We start from the raw sequence: 17,321 nt of genomic DNA, 5'->3' as shown, positions 1-17,321 counted from the left end.
AAAAAATGATCAGATCTGGAACCTTCCCCACATGGTTCTGTCAGTAGTGTACCTGCAGGTAATGAGGACCATGAGTCAAAGCCAAGACAAATTTGAAAGCATCCAGTACTTCAGTGCATCATAGCTCTACTATACAGCAACAATTAACATTTCAAAATCCATTCAAAATCTACGATGCCATTGGTATTTCCTTTCAAGTGCCACACAATATACCTCAGGTGTCCTTAATCCCACTAAACTCTCAACCACACAACACTTTCCATCTATCTGATCACTATCAAATGACTTTGTTTACAAGGACTGGTTTATCTGAAAGGAACAGAATCAGATGTGGTGTACAGTGAATTTCTTTTGTTCTTTCCTCTTGCACACTGGATAATAAACTGCATTTGTCAGCATCTCGATAGAACCTAAAATATTCCTTATTGTGATTGACCAATTATCTTCACTGTTTAACATGGTAAGAAAAATTACTAATTGAAGACAACTGACACTTTGTAGTTAATGCATTATAAATTTAGCATCACCTCAACACAAACATTATACAATTATTTATATTTTAGAACTATCCAGAGTTTGCATGAGAGATGTAGTATATTTTGAATATTCCACATCATTTTCTTAATTTTTAATACATTCTTCTTTCTCACTGATTTCCATCAGCACTTTGGCTCTGCCAATTCAGCAATTGCAAAACCCCCAGAGGTTTAAAAGAGTGGTATATAAATTGTTGTTTAATTTTCCTTCCTTCATTGAAGTAGTATGTGAATTGTCTGAAATAAGTGATGACACCAAATCAATACACCAAAAGCAAACTTCAAAATTCTTATGTCAATTTCCAAAGATTTGCCCCTCCTTACTTCTGTAGCACCCTTCAGCCTTCTATATTTCAGATATCTACCTGTATCCAATTCTGCCCATTGCAAATTTTCTATTTTAAAAATTGCTTGACTACTGTCAACTGGATCTTCAGTAGCCTACAGCCCAAGTTCAGGAATTCCTTTCCTACACTTATCTTGCACTTTCCATCTCCTTTAAGAGGCTCCTTAAGACCTTACACTTCAACTAAGCTTTTGATTAACTAGCCAATATTTTGTATGTGTTTTAGCCATATTTTGTTATATAAAACTCCTGTGGAGTACGTTTTGCTATGTTAGAGTCACTATATAAACTCAAGTTTTGTTGCCATTAAATACTGTCCTGCTTTTAACTGACATCCCAAAGTTGGGAAGTTTGGTTCTATACCTTGTGCTTTTCTAATGATCAGATTGAGAATGAGTTTTTTTTTTTAAATAAACTATAAATAAAAAAACATTAATTCAATTACCTTTGGAAATAATGGTCCTCTTTTCCAATTAAGAGATTTTTCTCATAACCTCCTTTAAAATGGTTGATACGAGCAGAGCAGGGAAGCTTCTTTGGTTTGTAACAGAACCAGGGTTCCCCAGTCCTGGGATCAGTAAAGTTACAAAGTGGTTTAGATGGAGGCAAATAAAGATTACACACAGTGGTCTCTGAAGTACCCCGATATTTGAAGGTACTTTTAAAATACACTCTTTCTGGCCGCTCCTGACGTAGTCTTTTAAGTGCTTGGATCCCTTCACTGGGATGAACCAGTAAAACAGAGACTTCAACTTTCCCCGACCAAGATAAATTAAAATTGATATAGTAAATTCCATTTTCATTGTCTATAACAGTTCCTGCTGAACCAGCTTTTAAAGCTGGGGTGTGGATCCGAGCTTGGAGATAGTCACCCCCATATCGCTTTGGGTGACCATAAAAATCACTCATCTGCAGCATCACTTGTAGCTGATCTCCCACATAGAAAGTCTTTGCAGAATTTAAAATTACAAAGCGAACATGTGCTGGGTCGCTGCTTTTCTCACAGGGCACAGCAGAGTTGGGTGGTTTAGGCCATTCGATCATTTTCATAAGGAATGTTCCCTCTGACCTTTCTTCAGGGGTGAAGCTGTGATTCTGGTAGCCATATTGCAATAATCTGTCTGTCCAATGGAGATTCCTTGGCTCGGTTTTCTGCCTCATAGCAGAATAAAGTTTTGGAGTTGGATAACTCCTCCATTTAGAATCAGAGCCAGAAATTGAATATTTATCATACTATGAAAAAGGAAAAAATATGTACAATTAATATCTTTGACACGGTCAACACACACATTTTATCTCCAAACATACTTTCAACAAGTAAAGCACAGAAGTATAGCTCAGATAACAGACTTCAAGATTTCTACACTACAGGCAGGACTTTTTTGGATAACACACATGAGTTTGGTAGCATCTGTGGAAAGAGAAATGCAGCTAACTTTTCCAGTCTGGGAGAAATGTTCTCATTTTGAAGAGTCATATTGAGCTTGAAATCTTAACTCAGGTTCTCCAGCATTTTCTGGGTGTGTTTCAAATGTTCAGCATCTGCAGTATTTTTGGCTTTTATTCAGAGGCTTTCCAGGCTTCCTGCACTGCCGCCCAAAAAGCTGCTGAGAATGCACCAGCTACCTCAACAGGATTTTATTTATTTAAGGGCAAGAGATGCAGCCCCATCTGAGATAAAAGAGCTGTCAGCTTTTACTGTCCAACAGCAGCCTCTCCATTGAAAACTGCCAGGTTACCTACTTGGCGTAGGTCTGTTAGCTCTGAGAGCTAGGTGACTGCTGCCCAGTTTAGAATAATGTCCAACAGCACAGCTTTAATTCCCATTCCAGCTGGAGTAGACTTATGATCTGCCTCCTTGCCCTGCTCCTGAGGGAATGGCACCACTACTGAAAAAAGCAAAACCACAAAATGAAAACAGACAAGCTCCTGAGGGATCACAATGGGATAGATATGGAGAGGATGTTTACTCTTACAGAAGAATCATGAACAAGGAGTCATGTTTAAGAAATAGGGACTGCCCTTTTAGAATGGAGATAATTGTTTAAAAATCTGAGGGTATCAGGAGTCTTTAGAACTCTTTTCCTCAGAAAAGGTGGTGGAAGCAGAATCTTTGAATACTTAAGTCAGAGGTAAATAGATTCTTGTTAATTGAAGGAGTGAAAGGTTAGCAGGGGTAGGCAGTAATGCAGATTTGAGGGCACAACCAATGATTTAATTAAGTGGCAGAACATGCTGGGGGGCCTGAATGGCCAATCCCTGTTCCATGTCTTATGGAAAACAGTTTAGGACGAAACATCAGCAGATAATGAGCCAAGGGCCAGAGAACAATGAAAAGGAGTGGAATCTTCTTTGCATTTATAGAGCAGGATTTGTGTAAACTGTGCTCAGGACATGAAGCACTTGCTTCAGTAAGTTGACACACAGAGTTTCAAGAAAAAGTTTTATTTAAAAATCAGTCCCATTACAGAAAAACAATGTTGACCAGTTTCTGAGTAATTACTGTTAGGAGCTGAGTAGAAATAAGTTAGTACACTATTGTTAGGTGGGCAGGTGAGTTCTTTAAATTGCTGAAAAGATATAAAAATGGAAGGGAAAGTACACTTAAGCAGCTACATTTTAACTTGGAAAGTGACAAAAAGAGCAAGAGCTAAACAGAGGACAAAATGCAGCCATAGGGAGCAGAACACAGGCAGAGTTGGAAAATGTAACATCAGAATTAAAATAATATGACATTGGCTCAGCAGAAGGAACCAACCGGTGTGTAATTCTACCTTCTAATCTCCAGTTTACAATAAATCGTCTGCAAATTAACGTTAACACACGGCAGGGCAACTCAGCTGCCCAGGACTGGCATCCGTTTGCACAGGTAACCATTTGCATTTCCTCATGACTTAGACAACCATATATATAGGAAGTGTTACTAGTCACAAAAACTGGAGCTCAGAAAACAGTTTGAATCACTGATGCACTCTCAGGGAGGTTAAGAGATATATAGATAGCACGTTTAGGAAAGCAGTTACCCTGCAGGTTAAGAGAATGCAGGCAGAAATGAAATAGGTGACCACCAGTCAATTTAGGGAGACAAGGCAAGTGCTGAAACCCCCAGTAGAGTCTGTTTTGTTATAATGCAGTAATTCCATTCTCATGCAATCCCGCATTCTAAGAAAATTGCATAATAGCAGCACCATTTAAACTAATGAGGTTGGAATCATGTTATAACCAATACATGCTTTAAAAACTCACACTTTAGATACAGTGCCCCCAATTCAGCAATCAATTTTGCATTAACAAAACGCACAGTATAGCAGAACAACGTGTACATCCAGTTCACTCACCACTGTTCTGTTTTACTATATCTGAGGGTTATTCCTTGGCTGACTGTCTGCTGATTTTCATCCTAAGCAGCTTTCACTGACAGTTTTCTTTTTGACAGTGTTGGTTTGCCACTGCCTTCCACTCTCAGGAGTGGGGCAAGAAGGTAGATCCCAAGTCAACCTCAGTTCAAAGTGACATTATTTTGAACTATGTACTAACCATCTAGCCAATGAAGCTCCTTACAGAAGTACAGCCAAAACTAATCCACAGTGCAATGTGTGACCTAGCTGCACAGATAGGAAGGAAGAAAGAATGGAAGGGAATAGCGGTGAGAGTTCAGTAACTAGGAGAACTGACAGCAATTTTTGTAGTCGTAGATGTGATCAAGAATGGCATGTTGCCTCCCTGATGCCAGCATCAAGGATGTCACTGTATGGCTGCAGAAAGTGGGCAGCACGGTGGCACAGTGGTTAGCACTGCTGCCTCAGAGTGCCAGAGACCCTGGTTCAATTCCCGCCTCAGGCGACTGACTGTGTGGAGTTTGCACATTCTACCAGTGTCTGCGTGGGTTTCCTCTGGGTGCTCCGGTTTCCTCCCACAGTCCAAAGATGTGCAGGTCAGGTGAATTGGCTATGCTAAATTGTCCGTAGTGTTAGGTAAGGGGTAAATGTAGGGGTATGGGTGGTTTGCGCTTCGGCGGGTCGGTGTGGACTTGTTGGACCGAAGGGCCTGTTTCCACACTGTAAAGTAATCTAATCTAAACATTTTTTTTGAGAGAAGGCGAACTTCCAGAAGTGGACCTTTTCAATTCTTTCCAACGGAGTAGAACTTATGAATTCAGTAAGACACTGAAAAGCAGGGCTTCAAAGACAGTAATTTCTGAATTACATCAAATGCCACAAGCTAGTGAGCACACAAACAGGACTGAATAAATGAACACATAGCAGGAGTGATGATGCAGGAGAGACTGCTCTAGGTTTCTGAGGTATTGGAACTGGTTCTGAGGCAGGTGGGACCTGTAAGAGGAGGATAAGTTACACCTTGAGAACTAATACCTTCATGGCAACTACTGTTGGGGGAAGGCCTAAATTAACTCTGCAGTAGGATAGGAACCTGCCAGGGAAGTCAGATAAAAAGAGAAGCAAACTGATAATGATAGGAAAATTAGAAAGCAATATTGAAAGACAACGGAACAAAGACCAGTATCAAATAGGGTCGAAATCCATTAAAATGTTAAGGGCATTCTACATTTAGGAACAATAAACAAAAGGGAAAGAGGTGTGAGGGTACTATTAATAAAGGGGAGGTTCAGTACATTAGTGAAAAATGATTTTAGATTGGAAGATCAGGACGTAGAATCAGTTTGGGTAAAGCCAAGAAACATCAAGAGGCAACAAACATTGCTAAAAGTTGTTTATGTGTCACCAGTGGTAACATAGGGCAACGTATAACACAGGAAATTAAGAGATGCCTATTAAAAAGGTAATATGGTAATCATGGGGGCCACATAGACTCGCTAAACCTAACCAGTACTACTGCAGTGAAAGTTAAATTCCTGGAATTTATACAAGATGTTTTCTAAAACGCTGCATTGAGAAGCCAATTAGAGACTGGACTATTTTAGATCCAGTATTGTGGAATGAGAAAGAGATATTAATAATCTTGTAGAACAGCCTTTACGTTAAATTTGAAAGAAGTGTAATTCAATACGAAACTAGGGTCTTAAAGCTGAATAAACAAATAACGAAAACATGAGGTGAAAACTGGATGTGGTAAATAGTGAATCTATCTTCGAGTGTATGAGAGTAGACAGGTAATGGCTGACGTTTAAAGAATTAACACATGCTTTAGAACAAAAATGCATTTCTTTGAGGCAGAAAAACCCAACAAGAACTACCGTGGCTAACAAGAAAAGGTAAGGATTATAATAGATTAAAGAAAAAGTCAACATGGCTTCATGAAAGGGAAATTGTGTCCGACTAATCTTGGATTTTTGAGCAAATATCAACCAGAGTAGACAGAAAGGAACCAGATGATGTGTTGTATGTGGACTTCAAGAAAGCATTCAACAAGTTACCTCACAAATATTAAGTCATATGGTAACAGCTCAGTGCTAGAGGTAGCATATGAGCATGGATAGAAAATTAGCTAATGGACAGGAAATAGCAAGTGGGGATATGGGGTTTTTTTTCAGACTGGTGATCTGTGACACGGAGTTATGCAGGGATAAATGCTGGGACGCAACTGTTTAACATGTACGTTAATGACCTATAAAAAACAAGTAAATGTACAATTGTCAATAAAACAAAAATTGGTAGAAAAGCAAGTTATAGGAATAAAAACATGTTAGAGAGAGAAATTGAGAGCATAAATAAGTGGGCAAATGGAAAATAATGTGGGATGAGTGTCTTTGGAATACCTTGTCACAGTAAGGCTGTGGAGGCAGAGTCTTGTGTACATTTAAGGCTGAAATAGATAGATTCTTGATCACTAGGGGAGATTGAGACTTATGAGGATAACAGGAAAGTGGATGTCAGGAATGTTGAATAAACAATGATCCTATTGAATGGTGAAACAGGGTCAAGGGGCTGAATGACCTACCGTGGTTCATACTTCTCTTTTTATGGTCTTATAAAGTTGCCAAATGAAAGGAGTGAGCTTGAGGATTGGAAAAATTTTAAGAATCTCTACAAAGAGAACCAAAAAAAAAACTGAAAAAAAGAGAAGCAGAATAGGGAAATAAAGTAACATGACATATAAAAAACAGACAGTAAAAGCTTCCAGAGTTACCTTAGGTGGAAGAAATTAGCAATGGCAGTTAAAGGTCAATTGTATATAGATACAACAGAATGAGGAGAAAGGAAATTGGTCGAAAAACCGAAACAAATACATAGTAACCTTCACAGAGGAAGTTCAAATTCCTCCCAAAACACTAAACACACAGAACCAATGTGAACAAAGAAAGAACAAGATAAAGAAGTCCTTGAAAAATTGGGTCTGCAAGTTAATACATCCCCTATATATCATGACTTGTATCTCACAGTGTGACAGAGACTGGTCGCAACTTAATGCACTGGTGATCATCTTCCAAACTTTTACTGAATATGGAATGGTTCTTGTAGCTTGGAAGATAGCAAGTGTAAGGGGACATAGACAAGTTGTGAGAATGGAGGGAAAAACAAGGTAGATGAAATATGGAAATCTATGAATTTGACCACATTAGTAGAAAACAAACTAAAAAGGCATTCTTAAAATGAAGAGAAATGAGTAAGAGTTGTTGTCGAAGGTGAATTTGTTTTCCTTATATACTAGTCACTTTCAGCTAACATTCAGATGCAAAAAGCAATTAGAAAGGCAAATAATATCACAAAAGGATTTGAGTTCAAGAGCAAAGATATCTTACTGCATTTGTATAGAGCCTTAGTAAGACCACATCTGGAGTACTGAAAACTATTCCTTATCCAATGAAGGACATCCTTGTCGGCAGAGGGAGTTCAACACAAGTTCATAAGACTGATTTCTGGGATACCAGGACTGTTTTTGAGATGTGATTAAGGAGACTGGGCCTGTATTCTCTAAAGTTTACGACAGTATCACTCATTACTTGAAATGCTGGAGATTATGAGCATGCTACAATTTAATGACACACATGAACAAGAGAATAGAGATTCCTTTGGACGTCAATACTTCCCAACCCCTCTCAGCTTATAAAATACTCTACCTTTCTGCAATTTTGTACCAAAATGGATAACTTCACACTTCCTCACATTATATTCAAGCAAAGCCACATTGTGTCAGAGTTATATTATGTAGAGATGGCTTACCAGACTAACAATTGGAATGTGAGGTTTACCTTATGAGGAAACAGTGAATAGGCTAGGTTTGCATCTGCTGGAGTTTAAAAACATCACAGCTGACTTGATTGAAACACACAAGATCCTGAGAGGGTCTTGACGGTTGTATATGGAAGATGTTTCTTCTTATAGGAGAATTATGAATCGGGGTGACTGTTTAAAAATTAGAGGACGCCCATTTAAAATGGAGATGAGGCAATATGTTTTCTCTCAGAAAATCAAAGACATTGGAAGGTTCTTCTAGAAAGTGGTGAAAGTAGAGCCCTTGAATATTTTTAAGGCAAAAGTAGATCAATGATTATTTAACAATGGGTGTGAAAGGTTATCAGGGTTGGGCAGAAATGTGGATTTGAGGTTACAATCAAATCAGCTATGCTCCTATGGAATGGAGGAACAGGACTGAGGAGCTCAATGGCCTACTCCCACTCCTTACTCATTTGTTCATATTCCATCTGCCATGTCCTTGCCCACTCAGAATCTTCAAGTCTGTATAAAGCCTCCTTAGATCTTCATTTTTTAAAAAAAACATTCTCTCATGAGATGGGGACATTGCTGGCAGGACCTAATTCAGAAGGTAGTGGTGAGTTGCAGTCTATGTGCTGTACGTAGACCCACACACCCTTAGGGAGGGAATTCCAGAATTTTGGTTCAGTGACATATTTCCAAGTCAGGATGGTGAATTGCTTGGAGGGGAACTTGCAGATGTTGGTCTTCCCATGCATCTGCTGCCCTTGTCCTTATAAATGGAAATGGGTCAAGACACTTGTGAGTTTGGAAGGTGCTGTGAAATGCGTTTTGGCAAATTTCCGCAGTACATCTCGTAGATAGTACACACTGCTACCACTGGACACTGGCGGTTGAGGCAATGGATGCTGTGTCAATCAAACTTTGCCTTGGATGGTGTCAAGCTTGAGCGTTACTGGGACTTAAATCATCTCAGTACGTGAGGCGTACTCCATCACACTCCTAACACATGTCTTGCAGATGGTGGACAGGCTTTGGGAAGTCAGAAGATGAATGACTCACTGAGTATTCATGGTCTCTGGTCTTTTCTTATCCCAAGACTATCTACAAATTCAAGATTCCTTGAACAGGAGTAACCATCTCTTAATATCCACCATATTAAGCCCCTTTAGAATCTTCAAAGTTTCAATGAGATCACTACTCATTCTTAGAAGCTTCAGCAAATACAAGCCAAATTTACAGAGTCTCTCATCATAGGATAAACGCACTATTTTAGGGAACAATTTAATGAACCTTTGTTGCAACATATCCATAATAAATATTAGTTCTTTCATAAATGTTAACAGCAAAACTGCACACGGCAACAGAGACAATGAACTTAAACTTCTTACTGATGCCACTGCACTGGTTAGTAAGATCCAAATTCACTATTCCTACTCTGCTGAAATCCTGATGGTGATTCTGCAGGGGGTATAATATTTACTTCATTCGGTGGGGAAAGTGAGAAGAGGAAACAGACAAAACATCTTCAAGGTAGCTGTTGTGTCCCTTCCAACAGGTGACAGGGGTGGTCTGGAACCCAATAGTCATTCATTTACTGAGCACATACAACTCAGCAGCATTCAAACTGGGAGAAAACTCAGTCTTTATTGTTTAGAGAAAACACCAAAACTTTACCAAATTGATACTCTCCATTTCAATGTATGGTGCAGGAGAAACAAACCATCCTTTTTTTAAATAAACAATCCAACTTTAAACCACAGTACATGTGATCATTTTACTCCAAGCATGTTGGCTATATTGCTCTACATACCCTTATACTATGCAAATTTAAAATCAGCATCAGTACTGTCATCAGTATCAGCAATATGAAAAGGGATCGATGGATGTAGCAGGGAAGTGTAGTTTCTTTCGTGGTGCGTTCATCCATATTGGAAGATCACTCTGCAACAGTGCATAATCAGGCCAATCTTCACAACTACTTTGTAAATCTGAAACAGAAGATAAATTTATAAATTTAATCTCAAGAAATCATTCGAATTTGAATGGTACACTCAAACATGAAGGAAGCTTCTGACCATAGTTTCACAACATGCCCTGGGAAGTAAGATCATGCTAGAGAAACAGAGGATCAGAAATATAGCAACCTTCGGAAAACAATTAGCCAAATAATTATGAACTATTGAGTCTTACTTCAGCTATTAGTCAATTAAACTATATCACAGAGCATTTGGAACAATACAAACAGTAGCTGTCAGTGAGGATTTCTTTAAACAGTTCACACTGGAGCAACATGACAAAATTAATTAAAGAGTGAAAACACAGATAAAAGATAGATGTATTGATGTTGTTTCTCTGGACTTACATAGAGCACTGGAAAAGATAACATACAAACCACCAAAAGCAAAATCAATTAATTTAAGGAAGTACGGTCATGTGCACAGAAAGCTGGCTATAGATCAAAAAAAGAATTTTCTTAGATTAAAAATTGTGGTCAGAGCCTTTGCAAGTCCTCCAAAGGTAGTAGTCCAACACTGGCATTTCCTCCCAAGTCAACGTGCTCAACATCAAGGAGATAATCACACATAACCAACTCTGCTGGAGAGGCATGTTGACAGTAGACTCCAGAAACAACTCTGTTGCAGCAGAAGCTGTAAAGGGCTACAGAGGAAATGCTTTGAAAGGCGCTTTCAAATTAACCATGAAGAGAACAATCAACCCTTCAAATTCATGGGGTTTCCTGGCTTCTGAATGACCAAAATGGAAAAGGTTTCTTTGAGAAGACACGAAACGCATTTAACAACTTTATCAAAACCATACACAGGCAAAGTCAAAGCCTGAAACTGAACACAAACAGCTGAACAATCCAACTACCCAACCCTTCAATCACACATTGAATTTAACTATTTCAAAATCCCTCAAAACTGAGTTAAAGCAATTTACCCCCATCCTAAGGAACTGCCTACAAAGGGAAGATATTGCAAGTTAAGAAATTTACTATTGATTCATTTAATTTACATCTTTTAAATTTATTTACAAATTGCATGGATGAAAATCAATTGTTCTCAAAGTTGATTCTCCTGAGGATGATTTCAACTATAACAGTAATCAAGCCAAAAAAATGGCAATCACCACATTGCAGGCCGAGTGATCTGGCCAAACACAAAATACAGGTAGTGCAGAGGTCCTCGGCTATAACCTTGCATACAAATTGGTTTTTTGTATTAAATACTCGAGACGGTGATAGTTCCTCAGAGTATAGTTATATCCAGGTCATATGGGAGTGGAGGAAGTATAACAGAAGAGCAGTTCCGATGGGGGGAGGGGAGATTCTCAAATTAGGGGAATAGACAAATGTTTCTGTGGCTATAAACATGACTCCAGGATGGTCTGTTCCTTTTCTGGAGCTAGGGACAAGTATGTCACCAAGGGTATTTCTTCTGGATGAAGGCACAATGCCAAAGGTCATGTTCTATTTCAATACAAATGACTTAGCTGGGAAGGAAATGAAATTCAGAAAGCATATTTCAGGGAACTACTAAAGGAGATTGGGGCTAATTGTAGGGCAGGACTGGGACTAAACTTTTCGCAGGGAAAATATGCTAGTGCAGTTTGGGGAGGAACTAGATTGACAGTGGGATGACAGTTTAAGAGGAAGCTTAGATTTAAGGAAAATGAAACAAGCAATTTAGAAGATTAATGATGCAATGGCAAAAAGGATCAAAATGGAAATTATTATTAAAAGGTCTGTTAAAAGGCACTATCAGAATGCAAGTAGCATTCACAAAAAGACCGAGGATTTGTATGTACCAGAGGTAAATGGATAAGATTTAATTGCCATTGGAAAAAAAAGTGATTATAGGGTGGTCAAGATCAAACTTATTATCAAACGATAGTCCACATTTAGGAGAGATAAACAAAAAAGTGAGAGAGAGGTGGGATAGCATACTTCATAAGGAATCACACCAATACATTGATACTGGAGGAACTTTGTTCCAAAGATCAATATATACAAAGAATGAGGGTGAAGATAAGAAACATCAATGGGAACAGTGTTGAGAGTGGTTCAGAGAACACCAAAATGTAGTACTAATGCTGACATGCTGTTAGTTGGGAAATTAAAGAGGCATGTGAACATGTGTAATAAATAGGCAATTTTGATTTGCATATACTCTGGATTAACTAAAATCATCAGTAATTTATCCTTCCCAGCATTAGTAAGGCATTTATAAAATGGGTTTCTGGAACAGTATGTTGAGGGGCCAACTCAGGATCTGGCAATTTTGTATTTGGAATTGTATAATATGGATGGGCAACTAATAGCCCTGCTGAAAGGAGTCACAAAAAACAGAGTGTCTATAATATGACAGAACTTTACATGAAGTTTGAATGTAACGTAGCTCATTGTGAAACTATAGTCTTAACTCCGAGCGAAGGAACCTAAGGATACGAGGGCCGAGAATGAATTGGGAAAATACTCAAGATTTGACAGTAGATAGGCAATAGCCTAGAATTTTAAAAATATACAACAAGGTCTAGAACAAATACGTATTCCTCCAAAGTACAATCAAAGAAAAAAGGTGAATCAACCATAGTTAACGCAAGTAGTCAATAACTACATTAAAGGAAATAGCATCTAAGAATGCCAGAAAGTATGATAAACCTGAGAATTGAGAGTAGTTTAAGATCAAGCAGAGGAGAGTAAAAACTTGGTAAGGAAACAACAAAAACAAAAACTGTTTCTATAGATGTGAAAGGAAAAGCCATTAGAAAGGATAAATATGGGCCCATTAATGGGGAACAGGAACAGAAACCAAATTGTTATTTGTTATCTGTTGTGACGAAAGATGACTCAGGAAATGTCCTAAAAATAGTAAGTGACCAAAGGACTTGTGAAATGAAGTGCTAACAGAAATTAGCATTAGGGGAAAAAAAAAGGCATTACTTGAAAAAAATTAGCTGTACTCAGGTTTGATAAGTCTCCTGGACCAGATGAATTTCATACATGGCTGTTGAAGGAAATAGTAGTAGAAATCATGGATACATTAATGACCATCTTTTTTCAAGATTACAGAAAGGTTCCTGTTACAAATTAGCAAACGTTACTTCCACAATTTCAGAAGGGAGAAAAAGAGAGTGAGCGGAAGACTACCCACCTGTTAGCTTAATGTTCATAGTTGGGAAAATATTAGAACCTATTCTAAAAAGTATCACATCTTCTCATTTCCCCAGTTTTTCAATTATGGACTAGAAAAAGGAAGATACAACTTTGAATCAAAATTTTAAAAGAGCTGTATGGAGAGATAGCTGCAGTTTTAAAAATAAAATTGAGCACATTGTGCTAGCGAGTTTTGAGAAGATTTGAAGCTCAGATTGAGGTTCCAGATGCAGTTTTGCTCGCTGAGCTGGAAGGTTTATTTTCAGACGTTTAGCCACCATACCAGGTAACATCTTCAGTGAGACTCTGGACGAAGCAATGCTAGCGTTTCCTGCTTTCTATTTATATGTTTGGGTTGGTTATGTCATTTCCTGTGGTGACATCATTTCCTATGGTGATGTCATTTCCTAAGCGAAGCTAATGTCATTTACAAAATACCGTGCAAGAACTGTAACAAACACTACATTGGACAAACGGCAGAAAACTAGCTACCAGGATACATGAACATCAACTAGCCACAAAACGACATGACCCTCTCTCACTAATATCCTTACATACAGATAAGGAAGGACACCACTTCGACTGGGTCAACACATCCATCCTAGGACAAGCCAACAGTGACATGACGAGAATTCCTAGAAGCATGGCATTCCAAATGGAATTCTACCAACTTGGATCCCATTTACCACCCCTGAGAAAAAGAACAGGAAATGACATCACCATAGGAAACCGCGTCACCACCAGAAATGACATCACCGACCCAAGGAAACCCAAGCATATAAATAGAAAGCAGGAAACACCAGCATTGCTTCATCCAGAGGCTCACTGAAGATGTTACTGAAACATCTGAAAATGATCCTTCCAGCTCAGAGAGCAAATCTACATCCAGAACATTGTGTTGTATAGAGTGTTGTGCTTTGTGGACTGGGAGGGCAAAACAGACATAAAAATGAGAGAAATACCAGTAGGAATAGGCCATTCAGCTCCAGAAGCCTGCCATTCTGTAAGATTATGCTTCATCTACTTGGGCCTCTGCTCCGCTTTCATGCCAATTCCTCATAACGCACAACTTCTTGATATTTTTAAACTAACTGTTTATTTCCTCTGAAATACTTTAAGCGATCCAGCCTCTACAACACTTTGGGGTATAGAATTCTAATCATTCACTGCCCTTTGGGAGAATAAATTTCTTACCACCTTAGATCTGAAAGAGTGTCCCATTATTCTGGAACTATTCTTGAAGTTACAGCCTCATCACAACTCATCTCTTGTTTAAAAAACCATCAATATTCATTTTTAAAAACTTAAACTATTAGTAAACTGCCATAAATGTACATTACATTTACTCTAAGCATGCAAACATCACAACTGCAGCATATTTCAGTCTGTTTATTCCCACCACCAAATACCTCCATCTGTCTTCAGTCGCAACAACCTGTCACCAATTAAGGGATGAATGCAGATTTCTCCAGCTTCCTCATTTCCCCTCCCCCACCTTTTCTCAGTCCCAACCCTCAGACTCAGCACCGCCTTCTTGACCTGCAATCTTCTTCCTGACCTCTCCGCCCCCACCCCCTCTCCGGCCTATCACCCTCACCTTAACCTCCTTCCACCTATCGCATTCCGAACGCCCCTCCCCCAAGTCCCTCCTCCCTACCTTTTATCTTAGCCTGCTTGGCACACCCTCCTCATTCCTGAAGAAGGGCTTATGCCCGAAACGTCGATTCTCCTTCTCCTTTGATGCTGCCTGACCTGCTGCGCTTTTCCAGCGACACATTTTTAAGCTCTGATCCCCAGCATCTGCAGTCCTCACTTTCTCCTACCAATTAAGTTTTCTCATCCTGCCACATGTATAATTTTCAAGCTGAATAGCTGCAATAAGAAGCTCCACCTAAACAGTCTGCAATGTATGTCCTTAATCTTCTCCAAAAACTTTAAGAGGTAATGATCAGTACATACAATTGTCTCAGACAGACACATTACTGGCAATAAATGTTGAAATTTTGTAATATCAACACAAAGCTGTCGTTTTCCTTCTCGATCGTGGTAATTTCCATTGATGATCACTCAATTTCTTGGGGAAATACCCAATAGGTCTTTATTTTCTCATCATCTTCTTGTAAGAGTACAGCACTAACACCCAATCACTCTCACCAGTAGTCACCTAGAATGGCTTGGCATAATTAGGTATGGCTAACACTGGGGCAGTGCCTAACAGTTTTCAGGCTGTCAAATGCCTTCTGACAGTTTTCCATCCACTGAAGTTTTCTGCATTTCTTCAATACATCATTCATGTAACCACACTGCTAAATTTTGGTGTGAACGTCTGATTAAAAAAGCTCTCAGGAATTACAATACTTTCCGGTTCGTTGATGGTATTGGAAACTCCCCAATAACCTTTGTTTTCACATCCCATGGGGCCATCTGTCCATATCCAATGACATGGCCCAGGAATGTTACTTGGGCTTTTACAAACTCACTTTTAGCCAGGTTTATCACCAAGCCAGCCTCTCAAAGTCAATCACACAATTCTGATAGATGATGCAAATATTTTCTCCATGAGATTAAAAATCACCAGCTCGGCAAGTATACCATACAATTGGGTAATCCAGAAATGACTTCACTGGTTAGTCTTTGAAATGTGGCTATGCATTTATTATACCAATGGCATGAATTCATATAGCCCATTCAGTATCATGATAAAGGTCCTTGCCAGTATCCTCTGAGGAAGTGTAACTTAGAAACATTAGCTGCTTGTCACAGCTTCTCAATACAGATTTCCAAACATGGAATAGGATATGAAACAGACTTTGTAACTGCATTGACTTTACAAATAGCCCACACATAATCATTGGGTACTATTGGGTTTTGGCACCATTACAATAGGTCAGTTCCAGTTACTGCAACTCACTTCCACTATGCTGTCTTGGAGTATGCGGTCAATCTCCTTTTGAACCAGTGTCAACTACAAAGCACTAGGTCTAAGGATGCCATTTCATTGGAATACCATTTCTTATCTCTACATCAATTAGATTAGTACAGTTCATTCTTCTATAACACGATGGTTGCATTCTTGTGCAAGCCCCCATTCTAGAAAAATCATGCATTTAGAAACAGCATTTAAGTTGTTATTGCTGTAATTGCATTATAACACGTTTTAAAAGTTTGCACTGTAGAAACAGCATCCCCAATTTGTCAAACGCGTTACAGCAAATCCACATTGACGAAATGAGTTATAACAGAATGACCTGTACTGCCCAGCATAATATCACATATATCCCCTCGTGATTGCAAGAAATCTTTCAAACTATTTCAATTTTCCTCTGGAAGGTAACTCAATAATTTATCCCAAGTTTTAATAAATTCCTCATTCCTCAACTTAAATCGTACAATGTCCAATTCAGAATCATCTGAATTGGTTCTTCACTGGTTTGGTGTTGTAATCAGCACCACATTCTCCTTTTGTTTTCCTTCTCTATCAAAAAACATTGAGAATATTTACATGACACTTCTTTCTATCTGACATTCTTATCAAATGATTCACCTCAGTCACTCAATTTCCTTTCAATTTAATAAGACCCATTAACCTTGCTTTTAAAAGGTTCATTCAACACTGGATGTAACATAAACACTTTACCTCTACCAGGTAAATTAAAAATTTTTGACTTCTTGTCTGCTTCCTGTTTCATTACATGCTGTGCTATTTTTAAATTGTGTTTAGCCAACCCACACAATTTATTTAATCTGTGTCTAAAATTTGACACATTAGTCCAAATATGTGGTCTTTGAACTCTGACTCACCAATTTCTCCTTAATGTCAGTGGTCCTCTCACTTCATGCCCAAACTAATTCAAATGGAAGGAACTAACTTTGCTAAATTAATTTGGTCCATCCCTAATTGCAAAAAATACAAATGGAATTCCTTTATGCAAGTCCCCTGGATAGTCTTGACTATGAGCCCTCAACATGGTCTTTAACATTTGATGCCACTGTTCTAATGCGCCCGGTGATTCTGGATGGTACGCAGTGGATTTGAAATGTTTTATTCCTAAATTATCCATAACTTCCCTGAATAATTTCAATGTAAAGTTTGACACTTGATCTGATTCAATCTGTGGGTAGTCTGTAACTAATAAAAACATTAG

At 38.6% G+C, this 17,321-nt stretch overlaps 1 protein-coding gene across 3 annotated transcripts in view; it reads right to left on the bottom strand.

The window, feature by feature from the left end:
• Positions 1–17,321, bottom strand: part of LOC122555275 (NXPE family member 3-like) — a 43,931-nt gene that overhangs the window by 13,437 nt on the left and 13,173 nt on the right. For all 3 annotated transcript variants that reach the window (XM_043701106.1, XM_043701105.1, XM_043701107.1), the window contains 2 exons: positions 9,832–10,009; positions 1,328–2,115 (listed from right to left, as the gene is read on the bottom strand). In XM_043701106.1, the coding sequence (XP_043557041.1) occupies positions 1,328–2,115; positions 9,832–9,948 (905 nt within the window). In that variant the 5' untranslated portion in view covers positions 9,949–10,009. The remainder of the gene's footprint in view (positions 1–1,327; positions 2,116–9,831; positions 10,010–17,321) is intronic.

Source organism: Chiloscyllium plagiosum, chromosome 12, assembly GCF_004010195.1.
Source record: "Chiloscyllium plagiosum isolate BGI_BamShark_2017 chromosome 12, ASM401019v2, whole genome shotgun sequence".
Lineage (NCBI taxonomy): Eukaryota > Metazoa > Chordata > Chondrichthyes > Orectolobiformes > Hemiscylliidae > Chiloscyllium > Chiloscyllium plagiosum.
The sequence above is the reverse complement of the archived record's forward strand: the minus strand, read 5'-3'. Positions and strand labels throughout refer to the sequence as shown.